General features: G+C 44.8%; 1 protein-coding gene across 1 annotated transcript in view; it reads right to left on the reverse strand.

The window, feature by feature from the left end:
* The window catches only part of PDPR (pyruvate dehydrogenase phosphatase regulatory subunit), a 34,053-nt gene that overhangs the window by 14,125 nt on the left and 6,349 nt on the right, over positions 1–13,579 (reverse strand). The window contains exons 4-10 of the mRNA XM_082270671.1: positions 9,546–9,627; positions 9,283–9,446; positions 5,245–5,366; positions 3,044–3,161; positions 1,301–1,450; positions 445–637; positions 197–321 (exon numbers count right to left, since the gene is read on the reverse strand). Coding sequence (XP_082126797.1) covers positions 197–321; positions 445–637; positions 1,301–1,450; positions 3,044–3,161; positions 5,245–5,366; positions 9,283–9,446; positions 9,546–9,627 — 954 coding nt within the window. The remainder of the gene's footprint in view (positions 1–196; positions 322–444; positions 638–1,300; positions 1,451–3,043; positions 3,162–5,244; positions 5,367–9,282; positions 9,447–9,545; positions 9,628–13,579) is intronic.

Genomic DNA, 13,579 nt, shown 5'->3' on the forward strand with positions numbered 1-13,579 from the left:
GGGAGGAGCCTCAATGCTCCTTAGATTGGCACAATTGTTTGGAATGGAATTTAGCTGTGAAATTAGGAAGGAAACATGCAGCATAAGTGCAGAGGTCAGCCAACAAAACTCTCCAATCACTGGACTTCCTGAGATGCAGACGGGATCAAAAGACGGTCACGTGACTGCTCTACAGGTGTTTACCCTACATACTTACGCATGACCTCCATCACTCTGTGTCGCAAGAAGGTCCTGCTGCTCTGAAGGGCCCCAAAACGCTTGATGTCCAGAGGCCATACGTTATCTTGGGGGTAACCGTGGACCATCCATTCTGCAAGGAACCTGGGGATTAAGCAGATAAACATCCGAGCTGGCTGCAGGAATCTCATACTTTGGACACATCAGTAACCTTACTGGGAGCAGATGGTACAAGAAATGGGAGGGGCATTTAAAAGCAGTACTCACCTGCCAGCTCCGCCTCCCAGCGAGCAGCCCTGAGAGTTCATCCCGGCCAGTACAAAATACTTGCATAGCGTAGGGCTCTCCCCCATCACACATCGCATATCGGGTGTGAAGGATTCCGGACAATTGACAAGGCGTATAATTTCCAGCGCTTCGAGGGATGGCATCCGACGCAGCAGAGCGCTGAGTAGAGGCTCTGCAAACAAGTAAGAGACAAGTCAAAAAAAAAAAAAAAAGCCCAAGATCACAACACCCATCCATCCCCTGTGCCTCCTACATCCCCACACTTTTCCGCCTGCGCTTCTGCACTCCTCCCTCTGCACCTCCACATACCTCATCTTGTGCCTTTTCACCCCCTAATCCCTCCTCTTGCACGTCTGCACACCTTCCACTACTGAGTCCCTCCTCTTGTGCCTCTGCGCACCTTCCTCGGAACCTTCTAATCCCTGCTACTGCACCTTTTATTCCTTTCCTTCCCCTGTACCTCCATATTCCTCCTCCTTTGCCTCTGCACTCCTCCCTCTGGACCTCCCTGATGCACTTCGGAATCCCTCCTCTTGCACTTCTGCAGCCCTCTCCCTGCATCTGCACATCTCCCTCTCCGAATCCCTTACCCTGCACCTCCACAGTGCCTCCCCTTGCACCTCCACATCCTGACAGCGTCCATCTGCACTTCCAACAGGAGACAAACAGCCAGATTAGAAATTACATAGCACTAAAATACATAACAATACATTTAATGCCCCTTCATCAGGCATTGTGGAGGTGATTTCACAAGATAATTAGTAAACTGCAAGCCTTCATGACTGGAGGGTTCCCCTTAAACACCCTTCAGGGAAAAGAGAGAGTATGGGTTTACCGAAATGGTCCCAGTCCTCCTGCAGGTTCTGAATCTCCAGCTGGTTGCGTCCTTCGGTGAAGATGGGTTTGGGGTTCTTCTCAAAGCCTCCAGACAGGATTCCACCTTGCCAGTTGCGGATGTAAATCCTGCCGTCGGGATCCACCACAGCTGAGGGAAAAACAGAGTGTGAGATGTTTCGGATGACGCCGCTATGCCAGGCGATTATAAAGATCCTCCTTTGCTGGGAACTTCAGATATTCTTTGAGAGACTTGCAGCGTCTCTTTAAAGAGATCCTGCCATTGAGGGCAAAGTCAGAGTGTCTGCTGATAGCTCCCCCACCAGTAACTTATACTTACCAGTCTGGGCACTCTTGTTGCCTGCCTGTTCGCTGAGACCCTCACAAACAGAGAAAGGTTTCAGGGCAGGGGAAGTATGTGAGCTCCAACCTATGACAGTGCTCAGCAATGAACAGCCAATTGCCAGGCCTGAACACTGTCACATGAGGAGGGGCTGTGACATCTTTTGGCTGAATAAGCTCTAACACCAGATTTTACCCAGGGCAGCAGAAAGGGAGCAAAGGAGCATGGATGGGTGAGTATAACTTGGAGGAAGGGGTGTTATCCTGGCTCCGGGTAGAATTCCTGGTAAGCCTCGGACCTAAAACAAGCATGCTCTTAGAGAAGGCTTAAAAAGTCATAACTACAGTCCAGAATGTTTGTCCAGGCTTCCAATAAGTGATTGTAAATGATCCCCCTGGTAAAACAAGCCATTCAGTTAAAAATAGAAATGAAAGGCAAAACCCTTTATTATAGCTATAAAAAAAAAAAAAAAAAAAAAAAAAAAAACACACTATAAATACCTTTTTTCCCCTTTTTTTATAAGTGATCACATTCCCTCTGTTCTCAGCTACAGAAGAGCTGGGGGGAGGAGAAGCAAGAGCAGACTGAGCTTCCCAGTGAATGGCTGTGCAGCGGGGACGTATCAGGACAAGTCTGATCATTGCAGGAGAGCAGGCTGAGTTCCCAGCACAGCCCGAGATCTGACCATGGTGTGCTCTCCTGCTTAGTGTGGTCAGTTTTTAATTAGGAAAGCAAAAGGGACTAGCAGAACATCAGGGATTTCACACAAGGAAGCAATACAAAGAAAACAGGATACTTTCTCATAAAAGTACATGGCACAGCAGGCACATACTGTATCAGGAATATGAAGTGTTGGGGGTAACAAATACTTTAATGACAGTAAAAAACTTGCCGTTCATTGAAACTACATGTAAATTAATTCTGTGTGAATTAGGCTACATTTTCTGCAGATTGAATGGTATTCATTGAAAAAAAACTGTGAATAGGAAAAATACCACATTATATTCATTAGATGGCCCGGATTATCATAGGAAATAAATATGCTCTTCAGCTTCATCTAGTGGTCATAATTTCATTATTTTCATCATTCAAACATTCGATCTGCAGGGAATATACCCTGTGAGCATTCAATATACCCTCTGAGCATTCAATATACCCTGTGAGCATTCAATTTTGCCCCATTGATACAAAACACATTTTTATTACTATAAAGACGAGGCCGGCTCAAAGTGGAATCTGCACTCAGATTATTAGCAAATGTGGAGAACACAGGGTGTGATGTCATAGCTGCGACAGGCCACTCCTCTGTACATGGCACAATGATGTGGCTATGGAGGCATCTGACTGGCTGTTCAGTCACGTGACCCGATTGTAGGAAGCTGCGATGTGGACAATACGTACTGGGTGTGCTCTCCCTCAGGGGCGTGGCCAGGGGGCGGGTCAGGAGGTAAAAGTGTTCGCAGGCATGCAGCGGGATGCTGACCGGCTCCTCGTTGGACAGGCCAAGCTCATAGGCCCACTGCAATGGAAGAACACATCAATAGGGTTATACATCACAAGCTCATGTCATCATCACAAACATCTTAACACATTTTATTCTCATCAGATTATTTCACTTCTGTCATGTTCCCATAGGGTCACTTTGGATCTAGAACACAATGGTGTTGGATGGAAGACCTCTTTAACCACACGCTCTCCAGAAGATTTCATAACCAGGCCATTTTTTGCGATTCAGCACTGCGTTACTTTAACTGACAATTGCTCGATTATGCAAAGTTGTACATGAATGAAATTGATGGGTTTTTTTCCCCCACAAATAGAGCTCTCTTTTGGTGGTATTTGATCACCTCTGCGGTTTTTATTTTTTGCACTATAAACAAAAAAATGATTTGGACAAAAAAAAAAAAACGTTTTTCTTTTTAACCACTTTAGCCCCGCCTCACGTAGATTTACTGCAGGCACTCTGCCGCTTACAGGCAAAGCGACGTAAACTTACGCCACCCGCCCATGAGACTGTAGGGGGCGAGAGCGCGCGCCGCCGGCGGCATGCTCCCGCCCCTTCCCTGGGGAGCCAGCGCGTGTGACCGGCGGCTCCGATGGCCGCCGGCCACGCGTGATCTCCCGCAGGAGAGGGAGAAAGAGACAGCTGATGTAAACTCAGCCGTCTGTCATTTTCCCTGAAGTTAGCACAGAGGCTACGTGATCCTGCTATATAGGATCACATGTCTCTGTGGTTACTTCACTAGCCACGCCCCCTGACAGTTAGAATCATGCCCCTAGGGACATACTTAAGCGTTTGATCGCCAATAAAGTTAACCTCTTCCCTGCCAGTGTCATTATTACAGTAACAGTGCATATTTATAGCACTGATTACTGTAGTAATGACACTGGTCCCCCCAAATGTGTCAAAAATGTCAGTCAGGAGTCCGATCTGTCCGCCGCAATGTCGCAGTCCCGCAAAAAAATAAAAAATTACATAAATCTTTCCCATAGTTAGTAAACGCAATAACTTTTGCGCAAACCAATCAAAATACGCTTATTGCGATTTTTGTTTACCAAAATTATGTAGCAGAAAACAAATTGGCCTAAAATGTTAAAAATTTTGATTTTTAAATTTTTTTTTTGAGAATTGCATATAAAAAAAATGTGAAAAATACTGTTATTTTTTCAAAATTGTCACACAGGTGATCAAATACCACCAAAAGAAAGCTCTGTTTGTGGGGAAAAAAAAGGACGTCAATTTAATTTGGGTACAGCGTCGCACGACCACGCAATTGTCCGTTAAACTCACGAAGTGCCGAATCGCAAAATAGGGCCTGGTCATTGAGCAGCCAAATCCTCCGGGGCTAAGGTGGTTAAACAAATCCAATAAAAAAAAAAAAAAATCGAAATTTCTTTTTAAAATGAGGCCAATATGTATTCTGCTACATATTTTTGGTAGCAAAAAAATCCCAATAAGCATATCTTGATTGGTTTGCGCAGAAGTTATAGTTTCTACAAACTATGGTATATGTACTGAAATTTAATTTAAATTGTATACTAGTAATAGTCGGTGATCAGCGGCTTATAGTGGGGCTGCAGCAGACAATCTGACATTTTTCATACTTTGTGGGAACCAGTGACACTAATACAGTGATCAGTGCTAAAAATATGCATATGACACTGGCTGGGAAGGGGTTAAACATCTAGGGCAATCAAGGGGTTAAATGTGCACCTAACCAGTGTTCTTGTGTTTAATATATGGTTCTTTAACAAAGGGATGTGCTAGTTTTTATTCCCTTTGCAGGGTAACAAAATCCAGCACATTCCCACTGACAGGCTAAAGCTCTGCCTTGTTTACATATGCAGAGCTCTGTTCTGTCTTTCTCCTCACTGATAAGCAGGTGCCGGCGGACATCCATTGGTCGGCACCCGCTGATTGGCTTCTGCTGCGACTAATCCTCCTACCCGGAAGTGCATATATTATACATACATACATACGTGTGTGTGTGATTCTGCACATAACGGCCTCCCTGTAGCAGTAAATCTTCTATAGACTGGTCAGACAACTGGTTAAGTGGTCGCACTTTTATCACCCAAAAATTTGCAGACTTCCAAATTACCTGTCCTGCGCAGTTCACAAAGTATTCGCACTCGACCTGGCCGCGGTCTGTTTCCACTCCGCTGACGTGGCCTTTCTCCACCAGAACATGGTTGACCGTGGTAAGCTCATGAACCTGAGCACCTGGCGGACAGACAGGAGGACAATCGGGTCAGTGCACTCGGCATATGATGTCGATATATGTATCTGAAAAAAGAGCTGTCTGTGATGCCCCAGGAGCTGCATTCCTCCATACTACAATGGGAGAGTCATAAAGCCAAAGAGGCAGATTGGGCAACAAAAGTGGCAATGTCTATCGAGCAGAGACACTTCTTCCTCCTTCTTTACTATATAATCAACTACAATACATCTTAGAGACACTTCCTTCTCCTTGTATACTATGTAACCTACTACAATACATGCCCCAGAGACACTTCCTCCTCTTCCTATACTATGTACCCAACTACAACACACCCCAGAGACGTTTCCTTCTCCCTCTATACTATGTACCCAACTACAACAAATCATAGAGACAGTTCCTCCTCCTTCTATACTATGTACCCAACTACAATACACCCAGAGACGTTTCCTCCTCCTCCTATACTATGTACCCAACTACAATACATCCCAGAGACGTTTCCTCCTCCTTCTATACTATGTTCCCAACTACAATACATCCCAGAGACGTTTCCTCCTCCTTCTATACTATGTACCCAACTACAATACACCCCAGAGACATTTCCTCCTCCTTCTATACTATGTATCCAACTACAATACATCCCAGAGACGTTTCCTCCTCCTTCTATACTATGTATCCAACTACAATACATCCCAGAGACGTTTCCTCCTCCTTCTATACTATGTACCCAACTACAATACATCCCAGAGACGTTTCCTCCTCCTTCTATACTATGTACCCAACTACAATACATCCCAGAGACATTTCCTCCTCCTTCTATACTATGTACCCAACTACAATACATCCCAGAGACGTTTCCTCCTCCTTCTATACTATGTACCCAACTACAATACATCCCAGAGACATTTCCTTCTCCCTCTATACTATGCACCCAACTACAACAAATCATAGAGACAGTTCCTCCTCCTTCTATACTATGTACCCAGCTACAATACACCCAGAGACGTTTCCTCCTCCTTCCATACTATGTACCCAACTACAATACATCCCAGAGACGTTTCCTCCTCCTTCCATACTATGTACCCAACTACAATACATCCCAGAGACGTTTCCTCCTCCTTCCATACTATGTACCCAACTACAATACATCCCAGAGACGTTTCCTTCTCCCTCTATACTATGTATCCAACTACAATACATCCCAGAGACATTTCCTTCTCCCTCTATACTATGCACCCAACTACAACAAATCATAGAGACAGTTCCTCCTCCTTCTATACTATGCACCCAACTACAACAAATCATAGAGACAGTTCCTCCTCCTTATATACTATGTACCCAACTACAATACATCCCAGAGACATTTCCTCCTCCTTCTATACTATGTACCCAACTACAATACATCCCAGAGACGTTTCCTCCTCCTTCCATACTATGTACCCAACTACAACACACCCCAGAGACGTTTCCTTCTCCCTCTATACTATGCACCCAACTACAACAAATCATAGAGACAGTTCCTCCTCCTTCTATACTATGTACCCAGCTACAATACACCCAGAGACGTTTCCTCCTCCTTCCATACTATGTAGCCAACTACAATACATCCCAGAGACGTTTCCTCCTCCTTCCATACTATGTACCCAACTACAATACATCCCAGAGACATTTCCTCCTCCTCCTTCTATACTATGTAGCCAACTACAATACATCCCAGAGACGTTTCCTCCTCCTCCTATACTATGTACCCAACTACAATACATCCCAGAGACGTTTCCTCCTCCTCCTATACTATGTACCCAACTACAATACATCCCAGAGACGTTTCCTCCTCCTTCTATACTATGTATCCAACTACAATACATCCCAGAGACATTTCCTTCTCCCTCTATACTATGTACCCAACTACAATACATCCCAGAGACGTTTCCTCCTCCTTCCATACTATGTAGCCAACTACAATACATCCCAGAGACGTTTCCTCCTCCTTCCATACTATGTACCCAGCTACAATACACCCCAGAGACATTTCCTCCTCCTTCTATACTATGTACCCAACTACAATACACCCCAGAGACATTTCCTCCTCCTCCTTCTATACTATGTACCCAACTACAATGCATCCCAGAGACGTTTCCTCCTCCTTCTATACTATGTACCCAACTACAATACACCCCAGAGACGTTTCCTCCTCCTTCTATACTATGTACCCAACTACAATACATCCCAGAGACATTTCCTCCTCCTTCCATACTATGTACCCAACTACAATGCATCCCAGAGACATTTCCTCCTCCCTCTATACTATGCACCCAACTACAACAAATCATAGAGACAGTTCCTCCTCCTCCTATACTATGTACCCAACTACAATGCATCCCAGAGACGTTTCCTCCTCCTTCTATACTATGTACCCAACTACAATACACCCCAGAGACATTTCCTCCTCCTTCCATACTATGTACCCAACTACAATGCATCCCAGAGACATTTCCTCCTCCTTCTATACTATGTACCCAACTGCAATACACCCCAGAGACGTTTCCTCCTCCTTCTATACTATGTACCCAACTACCATACATCCCAGAGACGTTTCCTCCTCCTTCCATACTATGTACCCAACTACAATACATCCCAGAGACGTTTAATCCTCCTTCTATACTATGTACCCAACTACAATACACCCCAGAGATGTTTCCTCCTCCTTCTATACTATGTACCCAACTACAATACATCCCAGAGACATTTCCTCCTCCTTCTATACTATGTGCCCAACTACAATACATCCCAGAGACATTTCCTCCTCCTTCTATACTATGTACCCAACTACCATACATCCCAGAGACGTTTGCTCTGGGCAACACAGGAACACAATGGGAAGACAAGAACAGAGCGTTGTCACCCTTATAGAGGAAGTGTCTGAACAAGGACCTCCTTGAGAGGATAATCAAGAGATTATAATGAAAGAGGCAGATGTAAAATGAGCGAAAAGGACTTTTGCAATGTCAGCAACATGTTAAAGCTTCTATGAGATTCTACAGATTGGGGTTTACATCTACCTTAGGACATCATTGTTTTAGGAAATATTCACATCTCTAGAGTTAATGAGAAATTGTTGGCGTTTACTGAATTACCAGCTCACAACTAGAGTACTCACCAATTCGTACACCAATGTATTCACTGAATTATAAATTCCGGCCTAGATATACACAATGTATTCAGTCTCTTGAATCACTAAGTGGTAACAATCATCCTAAGATCTCCGATGCCCCAATTACAGCAGTGCTTGGCTGTACCCCCTCGGTGTGCACTTACCTTACTTTGGCTGGTTTGTATTGCCTTGGAGTGCACTTACCTCCCTGTGGTTGGTTGAGGGGAGCTTATCCCTGTGGTTTGTTTGTACCCCTCACAGGACACTTACCTTTCTGTGGTTTGTGGGAGGGCACTTATCTCTCTGTGGTTGGTTTGTACCCCGTTAAGTGAGCACTTATCTTCCTTTTGGTTGATTTATACCCCCTCGAAGGGCACTTACTTCCCTCTGCTTGGTTTGTACCTCCTTAGAGGACATTTTTCTCCCTGTGGTTTGTACAATCACAATCTGTCCTCTAGAACAGTGGTCCTCAACCCTGGCCTACAGGGCCCACTAACAGGCCAGGTTTGCAAGATAACTGAAATACATCCCAGGTGATATCATTTGCTGCTCAGTGATTGCAGAATTCTAGTCTGCATCTCCCCAAGGTAATACTTAAAACCTGGCCTGTTAGTGGGCCCTGTAGGCCAGGGTTAAGGACCACTGCTCTAGAAGACTGTAATGCACTCCCTTTATTGTCCAGCAGGGCCCGCCATGGACCTCATTAGCTATAAATTAACGAGCTGCATTTTATATCACCCTTTTCTCCAGAACGCCTTGTCCTCTCTCACCTTTACTTCGTGCAGCAGTCACCATGGCAAGCGTCACATCTGAAGTGGAGACCACAGCATCCTCCGGCACATACATGGCACCGACCAGATCATGAATATTAATGAGGGGGTGGAGTTCGCCTACTCTCTTTGGTGTAATGATCTCACATGGTATTCCCTTCATCCTAAAAAAAAAAAAAAAAAAAAAAAAAAGAGACAGGATATCGCTTTACATTCATTAACAGCCCTAAAAATATTATAATGGCTGCTATTGCCATCCTAACCTCAGCCGTGACACTATCCGCCGCAGAGAGATGAGTCGGTCCTGCGTCTGAGCCAGGAGAATGGTGCCCGTCCTGGTGTACCCTGCAGAAAGAGCCGGAGTCAGCAAACGCTTCTACAACATGGAGGAAAGTTTCCAATAATTTAAAACACAGATTATGTTACTGCCAAACACCTGTATGAGAGAACTGGGATAGAAGCTACCAATCTACAGGCTGAACACATGTCTCAGCCAGAAAACCTGAAACTGAAAGTAGCATCACTGCAGCCTAAAAAGTCAGAAACTAGCGGCTTCCATCTAGGGTTTCTCACACAGGCATTTTGCATCTTGAGTGTCTGTACAAAAATTCTTTGCTGGCATTTCATGTGTTAATGTGTTAGGGCTTGATGATAAAGGGTTAATTATGAGTTGTGAAATGCCCTCCCAAAAATGTTACTGCACTTCTCAGCAGTTTCAGTTCCCAGTGCACAAGGAGCAGCTTCGTCTCATGGCACATGCATGGCGGAGTCTGCCAGGAAGTGGATCATGCCACACAGGACTGGTGCAAGGAATTTTGCCTTCACAGGCAAAGGTGCATTTTGCTAATACATATTTGAAAAATGCTTTTGTTTAACCACTTAAGGACCAAGCCTATTTCTGACACTTGTTGTTTACAAGATAAAATCGTTTTTTTTTTTGCTAGAAAATTACTTACAACCCCCAAACAATGGGATGTTTGACTTACCGTAAAATCCATTTCTCTGATGTTCATTGACGGACACAGCTCCTGATCTTCTTAACCATTGGGTTATACTGCCCCCTACAGGAGTAGGACACTAGCAACAAAAAAATTCTGGCTATGCCTATTGGCAGTCCCAGGGGGTATATTTTCTCTCTCTGCTATAGGTACTCAGTTTTGTTACAAGCAGTGTCAGGAGAATTATAACTCCACAGAGGGGTGCTGTGTCCATCAATGAACATCAAAGAAATTGATTTTTCGGTAAGTCAAAAATCCAAATTTCTCTATCGTTCATTGACGGACACAGCTCCCGATCTTCATAACCATTGGGATGTCCCAAAGCAGTGTTAAACATGAGGGGTGGGAACAGCGAAAAATAAATCCCCAAGGTGATCGATAGCCAACCAGGTACACAGGAGCTCAACCAAATCAACTGGAACTCACCTGAAAAAAACGAAACACCCTCAAAGAGGACGGGGTTCAAAACCTTGCGGCCAAAGAAACCATCCGCAGATGCCAACACATCCACTTTGTAGAACTTTGTGAAAGTGTGCACCAACGACCAGGTGGCCGTCTTGCAAACCTGCGTCGCTGACGCCTGATGACGGAAGGCCCAGGAGGCACTGAGCGCCCGAGTAGAGTGTGCCTTAACAGGGAAAGGAGGAACCTGACCCCTGATGGAATAGACCTGAACCACCATCTGTCTGATCCATCTGGAAATGGTCACAGAAGAAGTGGACAACCCTTTCCGAGGTCCATCCATGAGCACAAATAGGGAGTCTGACTTCCTAAAAGACTCCGTAGCTGCCAGGTACACCCTAATTGCCCGGACCACATCCAAGGCATGCAAAGCAATTTCCTTCAGATGTTTTGGCCTGGGACACAACGACAGCATGTGATCAGCACAGGGCCAATCAGCACTTTCCAGACAGAGGGTCAGGAGTCCTGCAGCCTCGTAGAACAGTCAGAGGAGAATGAAAACTCCTCCTACAAGCTTTAAACAGACACTGATAGAAGTCACAAGACTGCTATAAACTGCTAATGACGAAAAGGTATTTAGCAGTTTATATTTACTAAAACCAATGCATTTCCATGTTCTGTGTAATGTGGGAGACCAGATATAGTGAAAGCAGGGTCCTTGGTTTAGTAATACTTTAACCACTTAAGCCCCAGGCCTATTTCTGACACTTTTTGTTTACAAGTTAAAAATCAGTATTTTTTCCTAGAAAACTACTTCGAACCCCCAAACATTATATATATTTTTTTAGCAAAGACTCTGGAGAATAAAATGGCAGTCATTGCAATATTTTTTGTCACGCGGTATTTGCGCAGCGGTCTTTAAAACGCCATTTTTTGGGAAAAAGTACAAAAAAAATCACATTTCACTGCATTTAAAAAAAAACTAAACAGTAAAGTTAGTCCATTTGTTTTGTATATTGTGAAAGATGATGTCACGCTGAGTAAATAGATACCCAAAACATGTTACGGTTCAAAATTGCGCACACCCGTGGGATGGGGACAAACTACGGTCAATAGAAATCTCAATAGGCGACGCTTTAACATTTTTTAACGGTTACCAGTTTAGAGTTAGAGTGTAGCTCTTTTTTTTTAGATTATTGCTCACTCTCTGGCAGTCGCGACGATACCTCACATGTGTGGTTTGAACAGCGATTTCATTGGCGGCTCGACTTCCATATGCGTTTTCTTTCATACGTGAGCTAACGGCGACAGGGGCGACTAAAATGTTTTTTTCCTATTTATTTTTTATTTTTATCACAGGTTTTTAAAAAAAAATAAATAAAAAATCTGATCACTTTTATTGCTGTCACAAGCAATGTAAACATCCCTTGTGACACCAATATGTAGTGACAGGTACTCTTTATGGAGGGATCGAGGGTCTAAAAGACCCCAGACCCCTCCACTGCACTTCAATGCATTCAACATGCTGAAAACTGCAATTTTTTAATACACTCGTTTTTTTAATCTGCTGCCTTTAGCAGCAGAGTAACCCGGAAGTGACGTCATGGACGCCGCCTCCGAGTTACGTCATCGGAGACCCGATTGAAGCCGCTTCCGGCTTTGCTCGGGACTCCATCCAGCCGGTGGACGTGCCGACTGGGTGCTCGGGTCTCCCGGTGGGACGGGAGACCCGGGAAAAGCCGCGGAAGGCGGCGGGAGGGGGGGGGGGGTACGTCCCCTCCCGCTCTCCGGGGTAACAACCAGGTGGCTCTCGAGCTGCATCGGTTGTTACCCTCGGAAAGCCGACCACCGGCTCTAAACAACGGTACCGGGGTGATCCCTCTAGCTAGGGGCATCACCCCGGTATAACACTGCAAAGTCTGCCGATGTACCCATACGTCACTTTGCGGTTGGTGGTTAAAGGAGGCTTTTTTTTTTTTTTATCTTACAGCATTCTATGCATTAAGATAAAAAGCCATCTGTGTGTAGCAGCCTCCCCAGCACCCCCTAATACTTACCTGAGCCCCCTCTCTGTCCAGGACTCTCCCTCCTGATTGGCTAAGACACAGCAGCGGCGCCATTGGCTCCTGCGGCTCTCAATCAAAGGCAGTTAGCCATTAAAGAGATAGAAGGGGCAGGCCGAAACCACAGCCCATGTCTGAATGGACACAAGGAGCTGCAGCTCAGCTCAGCTCAGGTGCCCCTAGAGCAAGCTGCTTGCTGTGGGGACCCTCGATAGAAGGGGAGGGGCCAGAAGCAGCAAAGAGGGACCCGAGGAGAGGAGGATCCGGGCTGCTCTTTGCAAATCCAACTGCACAGAGTAGGTAAGTATAACATGTTTGTTATTAAAAAAAAAAAAAACACACAGGGATTTACAATTACTTTAAGCTTTGACAATAAAACCTGGAAGCTGATTGGTTTCTATGCACAGCTGCACCAGATTTTGCACTCTCCAGTGTTAGTAAATCAGCCTTAGTGTATCACCCATGTCTTCTACAGTTTCCTTGATGTCTAAGGGCCAGTTCACACCACAAAAATGTACTCCAGATACGTTCCGGGTGAGGTGTTGCGTACAGTTCACACCACACGCAGTTGCGGTGTGTTTTTAATATGTTTGCTGTGTCCAGTACAGTTCTGTGCAGAAAAAATGCAGCATGTTCTACTTTTTTTTTTTTCTGCATCGGAAACTGACTGGATCTGACTGCACTGGTGTGAACAAGGGCTATTAGAACACATGTAAAACACATGCATTTCATGCATAAAAAAATGCACTGGGCTGCATCTGGTGTCAACTAGCACTTATTACGTAAAAGTAAAATGTATAGCCCATGATAAAGCACCAGTGTGGGTGTAAAACG

This window comes from Pelophylax lessonae (genome assembly GCF_965119305.1).
Source record: "Pelophylax lessonae genome assembly, chromosome: 10".
Classification (NCBI taxonomy): Eukaryota; Metazoa; Chordata; class Amphibia; order Anura; family Ranidae; genus Pelophylax; species Pelophylax lessonae.